A 13,840-nucleotide genomic window follows, 5' to 3' on the forward strand; every position below is an offset into this window, starting at 1 on the left:
GGGGGGGGGGGCGGGGCAGCAGGGGGAGAGCTACTGGAGGGCAGCAGCAAGCTACTGGCGAGCTACTGGCGCACGGATTCGTGCGCAGGGCTACTAGTATATAAATAAGTTAACAGAGAAGCAATAAGGGACTTTCTGATAAATCAATAATTAAATCACATTATGAATCCACTTTTTGTTATTAAACAGTATTTAGGTTCAAGAATATTTGACAGTCAATGTTAATCAATCCCAAATACAGTAAGAAAACAAAGAAATATACACACTAATTAAGATTACCTTTGCTCCAAAGATGACGAAAACTTTTGTCCAAAGGCTGATTCAATATCACAAGGCAGTATTTCAAATTTCCTATGGAAAAAAAAGAGAAGTAACATAAATAAATAAACTGAGTCTCTTTTGCCCTCATTTGCATCTGGAATCATACTCTACTAGTCCAGATTTTCTATCTGCATAGAGCTAAATTTCAGCCACAGCTAATTTCTGATACTCTTATTTTTTCTCATATCTTAATTTTAAAAGACACCATTAACTGTATCTAGCATATTCAATATGTCCATCACATTACTATATTTATCATAAAAAGTTTATTGTAAAAAAGGAATTAATTACAAAAACAATTTATTATAAAAACAATTGGGTAAGCGTCTTCTCTGGCAGTTTACCAGTGCCCAGTAAACTTGTAGATTTTTAATAAACAAATCTTCACAAAATGGCTAATTGGAATATTTTCTACACATATTAAAGATAGTACAAATTCTGTCAAAGCATAATCATACAGGAAAATGGCAGCAATGATCACTTGTACTTCTTTAACAAGCTCCAAACACAATCTAGCCAGCACTGACAAGAACTTAGTGGAAGGAGGGAGGGAAAAGGGAGAGAGGAAAGGAAGGATGAACTTTAGATTATATCAATTATCACAAATGATAAATGTACCCTTAAGTATATATAGTAGTGGATCTCAACCTCACTGCGTATCAGTCATTGATTTAAAAAAAAAGACAAAAGCCAATCTGCTTCCCTAGAAATTCTGATCAAATGTTCCCAAATTAAGCCTGTGCATCATAACTTTTTAAGTAAAAGCATCATTAAGAGAGTCTAATGGGTAACCAAGTTGAGAACCTGACATGGCATCTTAAACTATTTATTAATGATTGTGGAAATAGCAACATTATTTTAAAAATACTGTTCAACCTTATCTTGACCTTTTAAATTGCTATTTTGTGAAAAATATGTATAGCTAAAATTATTTGTAATTTTTTTATAAACAAATGATTTGCTTTTTACTTTTTACTGATAGAGACTTTAAAAAAAGATTAAAGATCAGTACTTTATGTGAAAATACACTGAAATGAAGCACAATTTACAATATAAAAAGTTAGACTGAAATCCATTAGCAATTTATCAAGGGTTTATGATCTCTGTTTAAAAAAATATGGGAACTCCAGTAAAATCAATATTAGCCAAAAACATGCCAGTCATTATATATAAAATAAAATACCTATTTTGTTAGAGGACCAAAAAACCATTATTATGAATCTCTCATCCCTGAAAGTACTTCAATTAAGTAATGAAAACTCTAGGGCATGGATTTCATTTTCATATTGCACAACTTCTATGTTTATGAGGATATTTCTAAGTGTGCACTAGGAAATCAAAACTGTCAAGTCAATTCATTCTTTGAGGAAATAAACTTCATGTGGACAAAGCAAAACTATTAAAAAGCTCTGAACATATTTCATACCAAAGTCTATTAAATAATTGAATTACCAATAGACTAAGAATTGGTAAGTCATATAAGAAATTGATTCTGAGAAAGTAAATATAACATAAACAAGTATTTCTCTGCAAAAATCTCTCTTGCCACCCCCATCCCCACCACCTAGAGCAGCGGTTCTCCCCCTTTGGGTCGTGACCCCTTTGGGGGGGTCAAACGACCCTTTCACAGGGGTCGCCTAAGACCATCGGAAAACACATATATAATTACATATTGTTTTTGTGATTAATCACTATGCTTTAATTATGTTCAATTTGTAACAATGAAAATACATCCTGCATATCAGATATTTACATTACGATTCATAACAGTAGCAAAATTACAGTTATGAAGTAGCAAGGAAAATAATTTTATGGTTGGGGGTCACCACAACATGAGGAACTGTATTAAAGGGTCGCCGCATTAGGAAGGTTGAGAACCACTGTAATATATATATATATATTTTCCGATGGTCTTAGGTGACCCCTGTGAAAGGGTCATTTGGCGACCCACAGGTTGAGAACCACTGACCTAGAGTAACTATTTTATATATCCCGTGGCTCCCCCTTCCATTGGCAGTGTCCCAGCTTAGATGAGAAATTAGATGCTCACTCTATTCCTCATCATATTCAGATCCCATCTCTCTGTTTCAATCTTCAGCAAAATTCACTTCAATAAGGTTTTCATCCCACTTCCAGGAAATAACTACTGTCAGGGTCATCAAAGACCTCCTATTGTACAATTCAATGGCTATACCTCAATTCTCATCTTGGCTAACGCTTCTCAGTACCATAACAGAGCAGATCACTTTTGCACCCTTCCTTCTTGAATCATGTTCTTCCCTTGACTTCTTTGTATGACTGCCTGCTCCTTCTCAGTCTTTTCTACTCAGTTCTCATCTGAGCAGAAAACCCTCAATAAATATCTGTTGAATAAATGCAGAGTATCACCAACTTCTATAGCAGGAGTGCTCTAGGATCTATTCTTCTGCCTTTTCTATATCAATCTATACTGACTCCCAAATAATGCCCTCTAGACTCATCGCTTTAAATACCATCTATAATAATGGCTTCCATATTCATGTCTCCAACCTGGGGCTTTTTCCCTAAACTCCAGAACTATATGTTTAGTTGCTTATTCAACAATTCCACTTGGATATGTAACAGACATCTCAAACTTAACGTGCCCAAAATGAAACTCCTGGGTATCCTTCCTCTAATTAAACCTTCTTCTTCCAGTTTTGGCAATCTGGTACCAACTTCACCAATAATAACCTATTCACATGAACATTTTCCATCTCTAGATTTTACCATGAAGCCCTCTAATCGGCCTCACTTCCACACTCACCTTCCCTAAACTCTGTTCTCCACTCAGTAGTCAAATGGCTCTTGTTAAAATATAGTTAGACCATGGCATTTCTTTGTTCAAAGCCCTCCACAGTTTTTCCTTATCAGTAAAAGCCAAAAATTTCTAACAAATCACTTACAAGGCCCTACAGGATCGCATTTCTTTCTCTCTCTCTCTCCCTCTCTTTCTCTCTCTCTCTCTCTCTCTCTCTCTCCTCTCTCTCTCTCACACACACACACACACACACACACACACACACACACTGGCTTCCTTGTTGGGCTCCTCAAATATACCAAGTACAATTCCACCTTTAACATTTCTACTATAGATAGCCACGTAATCAGTGAGCACATATTACTTTCTCTCTCAACCTAAACCCTCAGGTATCTGCTCAAAGTTGATTGCCATACAGCTTCCTTGACCAACCTATCTTTAATAGTAATGCCTCCACCCCATGACAGTACTTACTCTTGACCCAATTTGTTTTTTCTAGTGACCTATCATCAATTTGTTCATTCATCCTTTTTTCTAATGCCCGACTCCCTACAGGAAAACATAAGCTCCTGGGTCAAGTGCCTACAGCAATGCCACATACTAGTAAGCAGTCAATAAGTATTTGATGAGCAGTTCTTCTAATTCTGACTTTATGTCCATTTATAATAAATTAACTCCAGCTCCTTGCTTTAATAATCAAGTGACTCCTTCCAAATTTTCTGGGGACAAATAGTTCCATACCCAACACAATTCCTCACAGAATGAAAACACAATGGCCCTTTCTAGATCCTGGAGCCCTCAGGATCTCTTAAATGAATATTATACAAAATGTTCCAGCAAGGCTACTAGAAAAGACAACAACAAAAACAATAATCTTGCCTTAAAACAATTAAATGCTATTTTTATCATTATAATTCAAGAAAAATCTAAAAAAAGTGGAGATGGCCCACAGAAGTCCAACTATATAATTAGTGTGGAAAATTTTTCTTTGAGAATAGATTAGACCTTTTCAAGCTACATGGATGTCTACCTATTTAAAAAGAAACAAAATCCATGTTAATATAACATTGAGCCTAGAAGCCTGGGCACATATCTAGTTATCGAAATTCAACCACTGAGGTTGAAGTGTAAATAGATTTTGAAAGGTTATGTCAATTTCCACCTAAAAGCATTACTTCTGATGATGCAATGGTAATGGGTCTGTCCAAGTTTGATGATCCTAACGTTATATAAACTATGCCACTGAAAACAAATTTCCCCAATAAATTCTCATAGGCATCCACATATGCTAGAAATAAATGCTAGTTCAGAAAAAAAGAGCATTTTATATTTTACAATGTTATAGGGGGCATATGAAGGGAGGTTAAATCTAACAAAGTTTTGAGTCTTTCTTGACATAAAAGGAGAAGACTGTACCAAGATATATTTTCTTTACCCTTGCAAAGGCTAGCCATATTTTTGCTCCCAATAAACACATTCTCACTAAAACCCAAATGAAGGAAGCTAAGTTCTTCATCTCAGCACACTGACACCTCAAAGCTGCTCTGTCAGCTGCCTGGGCTCAGGTGACCTGGGCCACACAATAAACTGTTTCCTGTCAATCAGAAAAATCAATCCCTGCCTAGCAAACGGTAGATGTAATGTCATAACCCAAGGGTTCATCATAAAGGACTAAAGAATTATAGGCCATCACATCGGTTTTGACGTGTTGACAGCTGGGCCCACAATAATACTCACACTTGAAAAGCCGGTTTAAAATGTTTTCTGAAGGCAGAATACATCAAGGTTTGGCAAGTGCTACTGAAATTAACAGAAGCCCTCCCTTTCATCCTTAAGCTACTCCTGCAACCTCAACTCACTTCTGACTACCCAGAAAAGTGCAGAATCCCTTTCACTGCCCAGCAACAAGAGGGCCAAAGGTTCAGCATGTCAGCACACACTGCCCTTCTAATACCTTCTCTAGACTTCCTACTGGGCTTTGGGTGAGTATGGTGAGAAGTTAATTTGGGGATGGGTTGGTTTTGAAGGTTTAGGGCTTCACACTTAACAACTCTATGAATGAGTAACAACAATACAGATACCCTCTTTTTTCTTTTTAAAAATTCCTTAAGCAGGATTTTGATTCGAGAGTCATATCAATATTTGTAATCAAAATAAGCCCAAATTAAGCTAAACTGAGACATATTCAAAGCACAGACTGATGTTCTCTGAGACCTACAGTTTGTAGGGAGAAAACAACTGCCATTTATTTGGAATTACAGTTTACTAAGCACGCCCACTGCCTTCTTCAACTGACACTGATTAGATAGCAAGCTCCCATTGGATCAAAGGACTTCTGAGCAAAAAATACATAGATTTAAATTTAAAATAACTGTGGACTATGAATTTTGTTCACACACACACACACACGAATCCATCATGTCAAAAATCAAACCCACACTGGAGGAAATCTTACTAAACTCAGGGTAGGTGAACACTTTTATCTTGGGCACTGTGGGCTTTTAGAGAATTCAAGAGTAACTCATGCCACCAGTAGGCAGAGCTTTGGCACCAGGCCACGAAGAAGCACCTGACACACAGCACCATACTGGCCCTCTGTGGTCCAGGTCCAGCTGAATTAACAGAACAGGTCTCTCTAATAATGCTTTTTTTTTCCTTTTTCATAAAATAATATAAACACAAAATAGTCTGTAAGCAAAGATATCCAAAGGTTTTGTTTTTAATAGAAAAATAATGGAAATAACACATTATCATAGGGTTATACTATGACCCACACAGTATAACAGTTCTATATGACCTAATATGGAAATATCTTCAATATAAAAATAAGTGGAAAAAAGCAAGGTGCAAACTAATGGGTATATTACAAAGCCATGTGAATAAAAAATTTTTAAAAATATATTCATGTATTTTTACAAACACCAAGAATATCTATCAAAAAGGAAAATTTTTAGCTGGAACACTAAGGCGTCGCCTTCCCCTGATTGCCAGGTTGCCTACCACCCATGAGGGCTCCTGGACTGTGATAGGGGGCAGGCCAGGCTGAGGGACCCCTCCTCCAGTGCATGAATTTTCATGCACCAGGCCTCTAGTATATTATAAATGTGTTAGCCTGTGCTTATATTACTTTTAAAAAGTAAAATAAAAGTTTAATGAAAAGAAAATAACCGTTCTCTAGTAATGTGTCCCAAACAAAAAGATGATGGCCATTAATCTTTAAATACCACATTAGAATACAACAAGGATTTAGTAAAATAATAGGTTATTTGGGTTTCAGAGTAAAAATTAAAAACAGATAATTTTTGAAACACTATGTAGCATTCTTTCCTATCAAAGTCATCAAGTAACTTAGGGTAATTAAATGAGTGGAAAGTGATTTTTAAGACCAGGGAAAGGGACTGACAACAACAGGATTCTCAGGACAGCCAAGGAGATGCAACTCTCTCTAAAGAACAAAATGTGGGGTTTTCCTCTACTGAAATATGTTGGAAAGAACACCAAAGCTTAGGGTAATATTTTTATAAATCAGTGTTACACTTAAGAATTCATCCATGTCCCAATTCCTAATTCTATTAGTATTTTCACACTTTCCTCACATAGAACATTATCTTCATCAACTAGAGGCCCAATGCACAAAAATTTGTGCACTCGGGGGGGTCCCTCAGCCCAGCCTGTGACCTCTTGCAGTCTGGGACCCCTCGGGGGATGTCCACCTGCTGGCTTAGGCCCACTCCCCGGGGGATCCAGCCTAAGCTGGCAGTCAGACATCCCTTTAGTAGCCCGGGAGCCCTTGAGGGATGTCCACTTGCCAGCAGGAAGCAGGCCTAAGTTGCAGTTGGACATCCTTAGCGCTGCTGAGGAGGCAGGAGAGGCTCCTACCACCACCGCTGTGCTGGCAGTCGTCAGCCTGGCTTGTGGCTGAGCAGAGCTCCCTCTGTGGGAGCTCACTGACCACTAGGGGGCAGCTCCTGCATCGAGCATCTGCCCCCTGGTGGTCAGTGTGTGTCATAGTGACCAGTCATTCCCAGTCGTTCTGCTGTTAGGGTCAATTTGCATATTACCCTTTTATTATATAGGATAGGATAGAGGCCTGGTGCACAGGTGGGGGCCAGCTGGTTTGCCCTGAAGGGTGTCCCGGATCAGGGTGGGGGCCCCGCTGGAGTGCCTGGCCAGCCTGGGTGAGGGGCTGAGGGCCATTTTCAGGCTGGCCACGCCCCCCCGGCGACCCAAGCCTGCAAAGGCCTCTCCCCTTTTTTCTTTTTTTTTTTCTGGGATTTATTTATCTTCTATAATTGAAACTTTGTAGCCTTGAGTGGAGCCCAGGGCTGGCCAGGGCAGGCAGGAAGCTTGGCTTCCTCCATCGCCAGGGGCAACCCAAGCCTCCTGCTCGCTCCAGCTCTGTGGCTGCCGCCATCTTAGTTGGGTTAATTTGCATACTCGCTCCTGATTGGCTGGTGGGTGTGGCTTGAGCGTAGCAGAGGGACGGTTAATTTGCATGTTTCTCTTTTATCATATAGGATAGCCACCAGACATGAACACCGAGAATGCTGAAACATGATAAAGCCAATTACCTTAGAGAATGAGAAGGGGAAAGGGAGAGGGGGAAATCAGTAACTTTTTTTGTATTTGCCTTTGCAAATCAATTGAAATGGTTAAATCAAGTCTGTACTACATTTGAAAGTGTTTTTAAAAGGAGGCTAGAAAGTGTTTTTAAAAGGAGGCTAGAAAGGAATTTGTGAGCAAATTCATTAGTCATTCTCACCTATAAACCAGAGTATTTAACTCTTTTTGCTAATAATAGTTATACGCTCCTCATTTTAAAAGTTTATATGCTTTAGCCATGTAGGAAAAAAAATAAGTTACTCATCCCTTTTTAGCTCCAATATTTAACCCAGGACCTGGCACAAGTGATTTATGAAATAACTGCTTCTAACCTGAACTTTAAAAACATTCATTGTGCTTTTTCCTGCATCACTAAAACAGTTACCCCCAAAACTAAACATACACACATGCACAGAAGCTCAGAACCCTCTAAATTATGGTTAAGTTTCTTCCAAAATAATTTTCAAGACTTTCAATGTCTTACAAAGTTGCTTCCAATGTCACCATACCTTGTATGAACAGAAACACAACTTTAGAATATTTTTTATGTAAGAAACAAACCACAACTGAGGGTATGTGGTGAAAGGACTATAACCAAACAAGGCCTACAGGGACTGTCAAGGAGATAGTAAGACCAAATCTCAATGAATTTATGTCTTAGAACCAGCTGAAGACCAATTTAATCCAACATGGTGATTCATTTGACCTTGTGGTAACCCCAGCTTCATTATACACTCATGCACGGGGAAGGGGAGGTTGGTGTCCTTCAGCCCAGCCTGCACCCTCTCCAATCTAGGATCCCTCTCACAATCCAGGACTGCTGGCTCCCAACTGCTTGCCTGCCTGATTGCCCCTAACTGCTTCTGCCTGCAGGCCTGATCACCCCCTAACCCAGTGGTTCTCAACCCTGGCTGCACATTAGAATCACCTGGGAATCTTTTTAAAATCCTGATTTCTGGGCCTCATCCTCTGGAAATTCTGTTTCTTTGTTATGGGGTGGGGCCACAACTTTAGTAACAAAGAAACAGAATTTCTGGAGGACGAGGCCCAGAAATCAGGATTTTAAAAAGATACCCAGGTGATTCTAATGTGCAGCCAAGGTTGAGAACCACTGCCCTAACCACTCCCCTGCCAGCCTGATTGACACCTAACTGCTCCCCTGCCAGCCAGATTGCCCCTAACTGCCCTCCCCTACTGGCCCCGTCACCCCCAAATGCCCTCCCCTGCCAGCCTGATTACCCCCAACTGCCCTCCCCTGCTGGTCTGGTTGCCCCTAACTGCTCTCCCCTGCAGTCCTGGTCCCCCCCAACTGCCCTTTCCTGCAGCCCTGGTCCCCCCAACTGCCCTCCCCTGCAGCCCTGGTCCCCCCCAACTGCCCTCTCCTGCAGGTCATCTTGTGTCCACATGGGGCGGCCATCTTGTGTTGGAGTGATGGTCAATTTGCATATTACTCTTTTACTAGATAGGACTGTAATACATTAGCATACTAAGCAACACATCCTATGGCCCCATGTATGAGCACAACAAGGCCCTAGCCAGTTTGGCTCAGTGGATAGAATCCCTGGTTCAATTTGGGTCAATGCATGGACCTCGGTGCAGGCTAGATGCCCAGCCCTGGTCGGGGTGCGTTTGGGAGGCAATCAATGGATGTGTTGCTCTCACATTGATGTTTCTCTATCTCTCCCCCACCCTTCCACTGTCTCTAAATATCAATGGAAAAATATCCTCCGGTGAGGATAAATAACACAACATGGTCAGTCTCCACCCCTTTCTAGTCACCACCCATTTCCCAGAAAAGTCCTCACTATTCCTCCTCCTTATTGAATGCCCTATTCCTCCATTGAATGAGCCTCAATAAAATAAGTAAATCCCACTAAGGAGGGTCTGTTCTGTCTGTGGAACAGCCCCTCTTTGTCCCACTGCTTCACTAATAAACTCTCTTTCACGTTAAACTCTACGCTCACTTCAATTTCTTTCCTGAGCAAAGCCAAGAACCCACTGTGTGTCTCCAACCTTTGAGTCCCCAGACCCCTGGAACACCTGCATCACAACAAGCTCAATGTACTGTCACTAACTTAATGCATACAGTCCATTTCTTAATCAGCTACAAATTGAATTTTATTTCTATAGCATTCATTATAAAGTCAGATGTTTATTCTCAAGAGTGGCAAGAAACACTCCAAAGACTTACAGGCCAGTTAATAATCAATAAAGCTTATAATTGAGTTGAAAATGCCTGGAAGGTTTCCATCTGAACTATGCCCCACCACCCAAACACATACCTGGAGATAATATGGGGATGGAGGAAGCACAGGAGAAAATACAGTGACTCTTTCCCTCCCTTTCCCTATCAGAACCCATATAAAATGGTTTTAATCTCCTGGGCACATGTCCACAAATCTCATTAAAACTTCACCTCCATCTATACCTTTAAAGGAAGCATATCAGAATGTAAGAGAGTACCAATAGCATTATAGGGTGATAAACATTAGCAAATTTACACTGTGAACCACTGGCCCAAAGGGCTAAGTGTGGTGGGGGGAAGCCCTGATTTCTAGCCTTTGCCAATTTCCATGCTGTCACTACCCCACCATGGACAATTTCCTTTCCTTCTGTTTTTAAAAAAATGTTTAAATTTATTTTTATTGTTGAAAGAATTGAAATAGGAATTTTAGGAGGATATAGGCAGGTTTAGGAAATTTTTAGAATTGGGGGGTCCATGGAAAAAAACACAGGACTACAGAGTTGCAAAAGGGCACATTTCCGTAACACAAGGGAGCCAGGCGCAGTTACATGTCCATAAGACAAGGGAGACTGGGAGAAGTTACATTTCTATAAGACAAGGAAGCAGCAACAGTTACATTTCTATAACACAAGGGAGAGGCAGCAGTTACATTTACATACGACAAGGAAACTGGGAGTAGCCAAAAGGTCTATATTTACAAAATAAAGAAGTAGGAAGAAAGCCCAGAAGGAATAGGAGAACAATGAGGGAAGAGGGCATCACATGTCCCATGCGATGTTTGACCTTTGAACTCAGGAGTTACTATAGTAACCAACTCAAAAGGGAATACTGACCAATCAGAAGGGGTATCAGGACACAGGAATTGCAGCCTTTATAAACTGTGGAAACAGGAAGTCAGCGGGACTCTTTCCCCCTCCCTAGTGGGAGTCTGTACTTGTTCTTCAATAAAATTTCCATCTTTCCTATACCACCTTCTGTCCATGGATTCATCTTTTGACTCCGTGGGACAAAGAGCCCAGGAACCATCCTGCCTAGGGGAACACCATGTGTTCCAGTCCAAACATCCCGTTTCAGTATTACAGATGTCCACTTTGTTTGTGTTGGTTCTTTTTCTCCCATTAACTCCCCCATCCTGCACCTGCCCCTCCCAAGCCTTCACCACACTATTGTCTGTGTCCATGAGCTATGCATATATGCATATAAGTTTCCCGGTTAATCTCGACTCCCCAACCCCAGACCCCCACCTTAAAAAATATTTTTACTGATATTTTAGAGAGAGAGAAAAGGAGAGGGAGAGCGAGCAAGAGAGATAATCATCGATGTGAGAGCAAAGCTTCTATCAGCTGCCTCCTGCAGGTTCCTTCTTGGGGATCGTGCCCAAAACCCAGACATTTGCCTTGACCAGGAATCGAACTATCAACCTTTCTGTGCACAGGACGATGCTCCAACCAAATGAGCCACACTGGCTAGGTCACCAAGGCCAATTTCAAGCTAATAAATGGCTCTCAAATTTCCTGATTACTTAGCATTCACTGGAGAATTTCTTTAGCAACCACTGCTTTTGAAAAAGAATAAAGCTTTGGATTCCTATATTTCTGATAACTTTAATAGAGAAAATATACTCCTTTAGTTCTGGACTGTATATAAGTAAAATTTTAATAATCATGTTTATCCTAAAATTCTAGTAGAATAAAGAAGTTATTATCCAGGGAACAATGGTGAGTATCACACAAGATTCATTCTAGCAGTTGTGAAGGGTACAAATGCCCCAGGTAGAAAAGGTAGAGCACTCCAAACTGAGAAAACACCATATGCAGAAAGGGTCAGACATGCTAAAAAAAAGTGTCCAATATTGTGAATGAAGGAAAAGGGTTGTTATTAAAGTATTTAAACAAGGAGACCATTAAATTCCAGGTAGCTGTAATGTCTTGGTAGCCCAGGTAAGCAAACCATTCCTAAGCCATTGTCAATTGAGGGTACAGCTGACCTCTAAGGAGAGAAACTTAACAACCAATCACAAACTGCCAACTAGAGTAGCCGCCTAAGCTATAACCAATCAAATAATTTTCTTGAATGGCTTCAGAGTCTGCCCTAAAAAAGCCTCTTTCCCACTCCTCTCCCAGGAACACCCCTAACTAGTGTTGGTTTGGCACTGCCTGATTCAAATAGATGCTTCTTCAAATCAACTCTTGAAATTTTTAATGTGCCTGTTTATTTTTTTAACAAATAAAAAAATAGAAAAAGTTAGCGAGTTGGCACATAGTAAAATATATTTTAGACCGTTTTATGCTTTTTGTTTGTTTGTTAAATCTCACCCAAGGATATATTTCCATTGTTTTTTAGAGAAAGTAAAAGGGAAGGGGAGAGACAAAGGGAAATAAACATCGATGTGAGAGAAACATTTGTTGCCTTCCGCATGCACCCCCTGCAACCTGCAACCAAGGCATGAACCTGCCCTTGACAGGAATCAAGCCCGTGACCCTTCAGTCCCGAAGCTCTATTCACTGAGCAAAACCAGCTAGGGCTATTTTATACCATTTTGAGAAATGATCACTAGCTTAGCCTCACCTGTGCCTATTAATTTCAGCCGGAGATTCTAAAAAATCGAATAACTGATTTTACTTTTTAATCTTTATTCTGATATGGCTGTTATTAGCCTTAGAGCAATGTCAAGGTGCTTCAGATGGCTGTAAGGTTGTGAATGTCTTCTTTAAATTTGACACACAAAAATTAAAATGAAATCGTGTTTAACATTTTTTTTTAATTAACTCATGTTCTTCAGCATTATGACTTCAGCAGGTAGGACTTCTAAAATTACATATTCCTCAAAAAAGGTAAAAAGAATTTGTGAATAGGATTGTAAATGAAATCTAAAGAAGACAGGTTAACTCTGCCCCTGAATGTAAAGGCCAAAGAATTTATGTAATTATCATCTGAATAATAAGTGCCAACACAGCAAGCTGTCCTCTGAAACTCTTGGCAGTCCCTTCCTTTGAGCACTGATGAAGCCAAAGCCAATAAGGTAGGGATGAGTGAGATCGTTAGAACTCTCATTTCCCCAGGTATTGTCAGCCCCAAAAGAATAAGAAGGTGCTATTCTTTTATTATACTGCAAGTTACACCATTACATAAACTGTTATACAATAACTTCTTATACAGTAAGGTCACATTTACTGAATGCTCACTACATATCAAGTACTGACATTTTCCCCTTTAGGGAAGAAGCTTGGAGAGGACAGGCATTTTTATCTAGATGCTCCGTACGTACACACTGAATACAAGAATAAAAAGTAAAGCACAGTTAGAAACTGAAGTATTATATAGGCACTATTTCACTTAATCCCTATAAATAATGGGGGAAATCCTATTACTTTTTCCTTTTTGCCAAAGAAAACATTAAAGCTTGAGAAGCAAAGTAATTTACCAAATGGCAGAACAAAGCCAGACTTTCACATCAAAGCCCCTCTAGGCAGCCCCCTCCATACCTAAAGTTGATTCCTACTTATTATTACACTTCATGCAAATCCAGAGCCTGAGGCCTGGAGTTTGATTTAGGAAAAAACTCAGCAAAATGGACAATTCTCATTAACCCATAAAAAAAACTACTGTGTTTCCAGCAGAGTAACAGGCTGCCCATGTGCCTTGGAGCAAACAATTATGCAGCAGTAAAAAACAAGAATCTCTTACCCTTTGAGACAGCATGGAGGGACCTGGAGAATATCAGGCTAAGTGAAATGTCAGTCACAGAAAGTCAAGTATCACATGTCTCACTCATATGTGGAATTTAATTAACAAAATAAACCGATGAACGGAATGAATCCAAAGACATGGAAGCATGGAACAGAGTGGGGGATCTCTGAGGGAAGGCGGGGAGGGTGGGTGGGTGCGAGGTA

The 13,840-nt window shown here is 40.0% G+C and overlaps 1 protein-coding gene across 4 annotated transcripts in view; it reads right to left on the reverse strand.

Moving 5' to 3' along the window:
• The window catches only part of TPK1 (thiamin pyrophosphokinase 1), a 289,105-nt gene that overhangs the window by 227,937 nt on the left and 47,328 nt on the right, over positions 1-13,840 (reverse strand). For 3 of the 4 annotated variants that reach the window (XM_014536881.1, XM_005862817.2, XM_014536882.1), the window contains exon 2: positions 280-351. In XM_014536881.1, the coding sequence (XP_014392367.1) occupies positions 280-351 (72 nt within the window). Of the gene's footprint in view, positions 1-279; positions 425-13,840 lie in introns of those variants that run through there. The other variant, XM_014536880.1, reaches the window with a different exon arrangement.

Source organism: Myotis brandtii, unplaced genomic scaffold (assembly GCF_000412655.1).
Source record: "Myotis brandtii unplaced genomic scaffold, ASM41265v1 scaffold168, whole genome shotgun sequence".
Taxonomy (NCBI): Eukaryota; Metazoa; Chordata; class Mammalia; order Chiroptera; family Vespertilionidae; genus Myotis; species Myotis brandtii.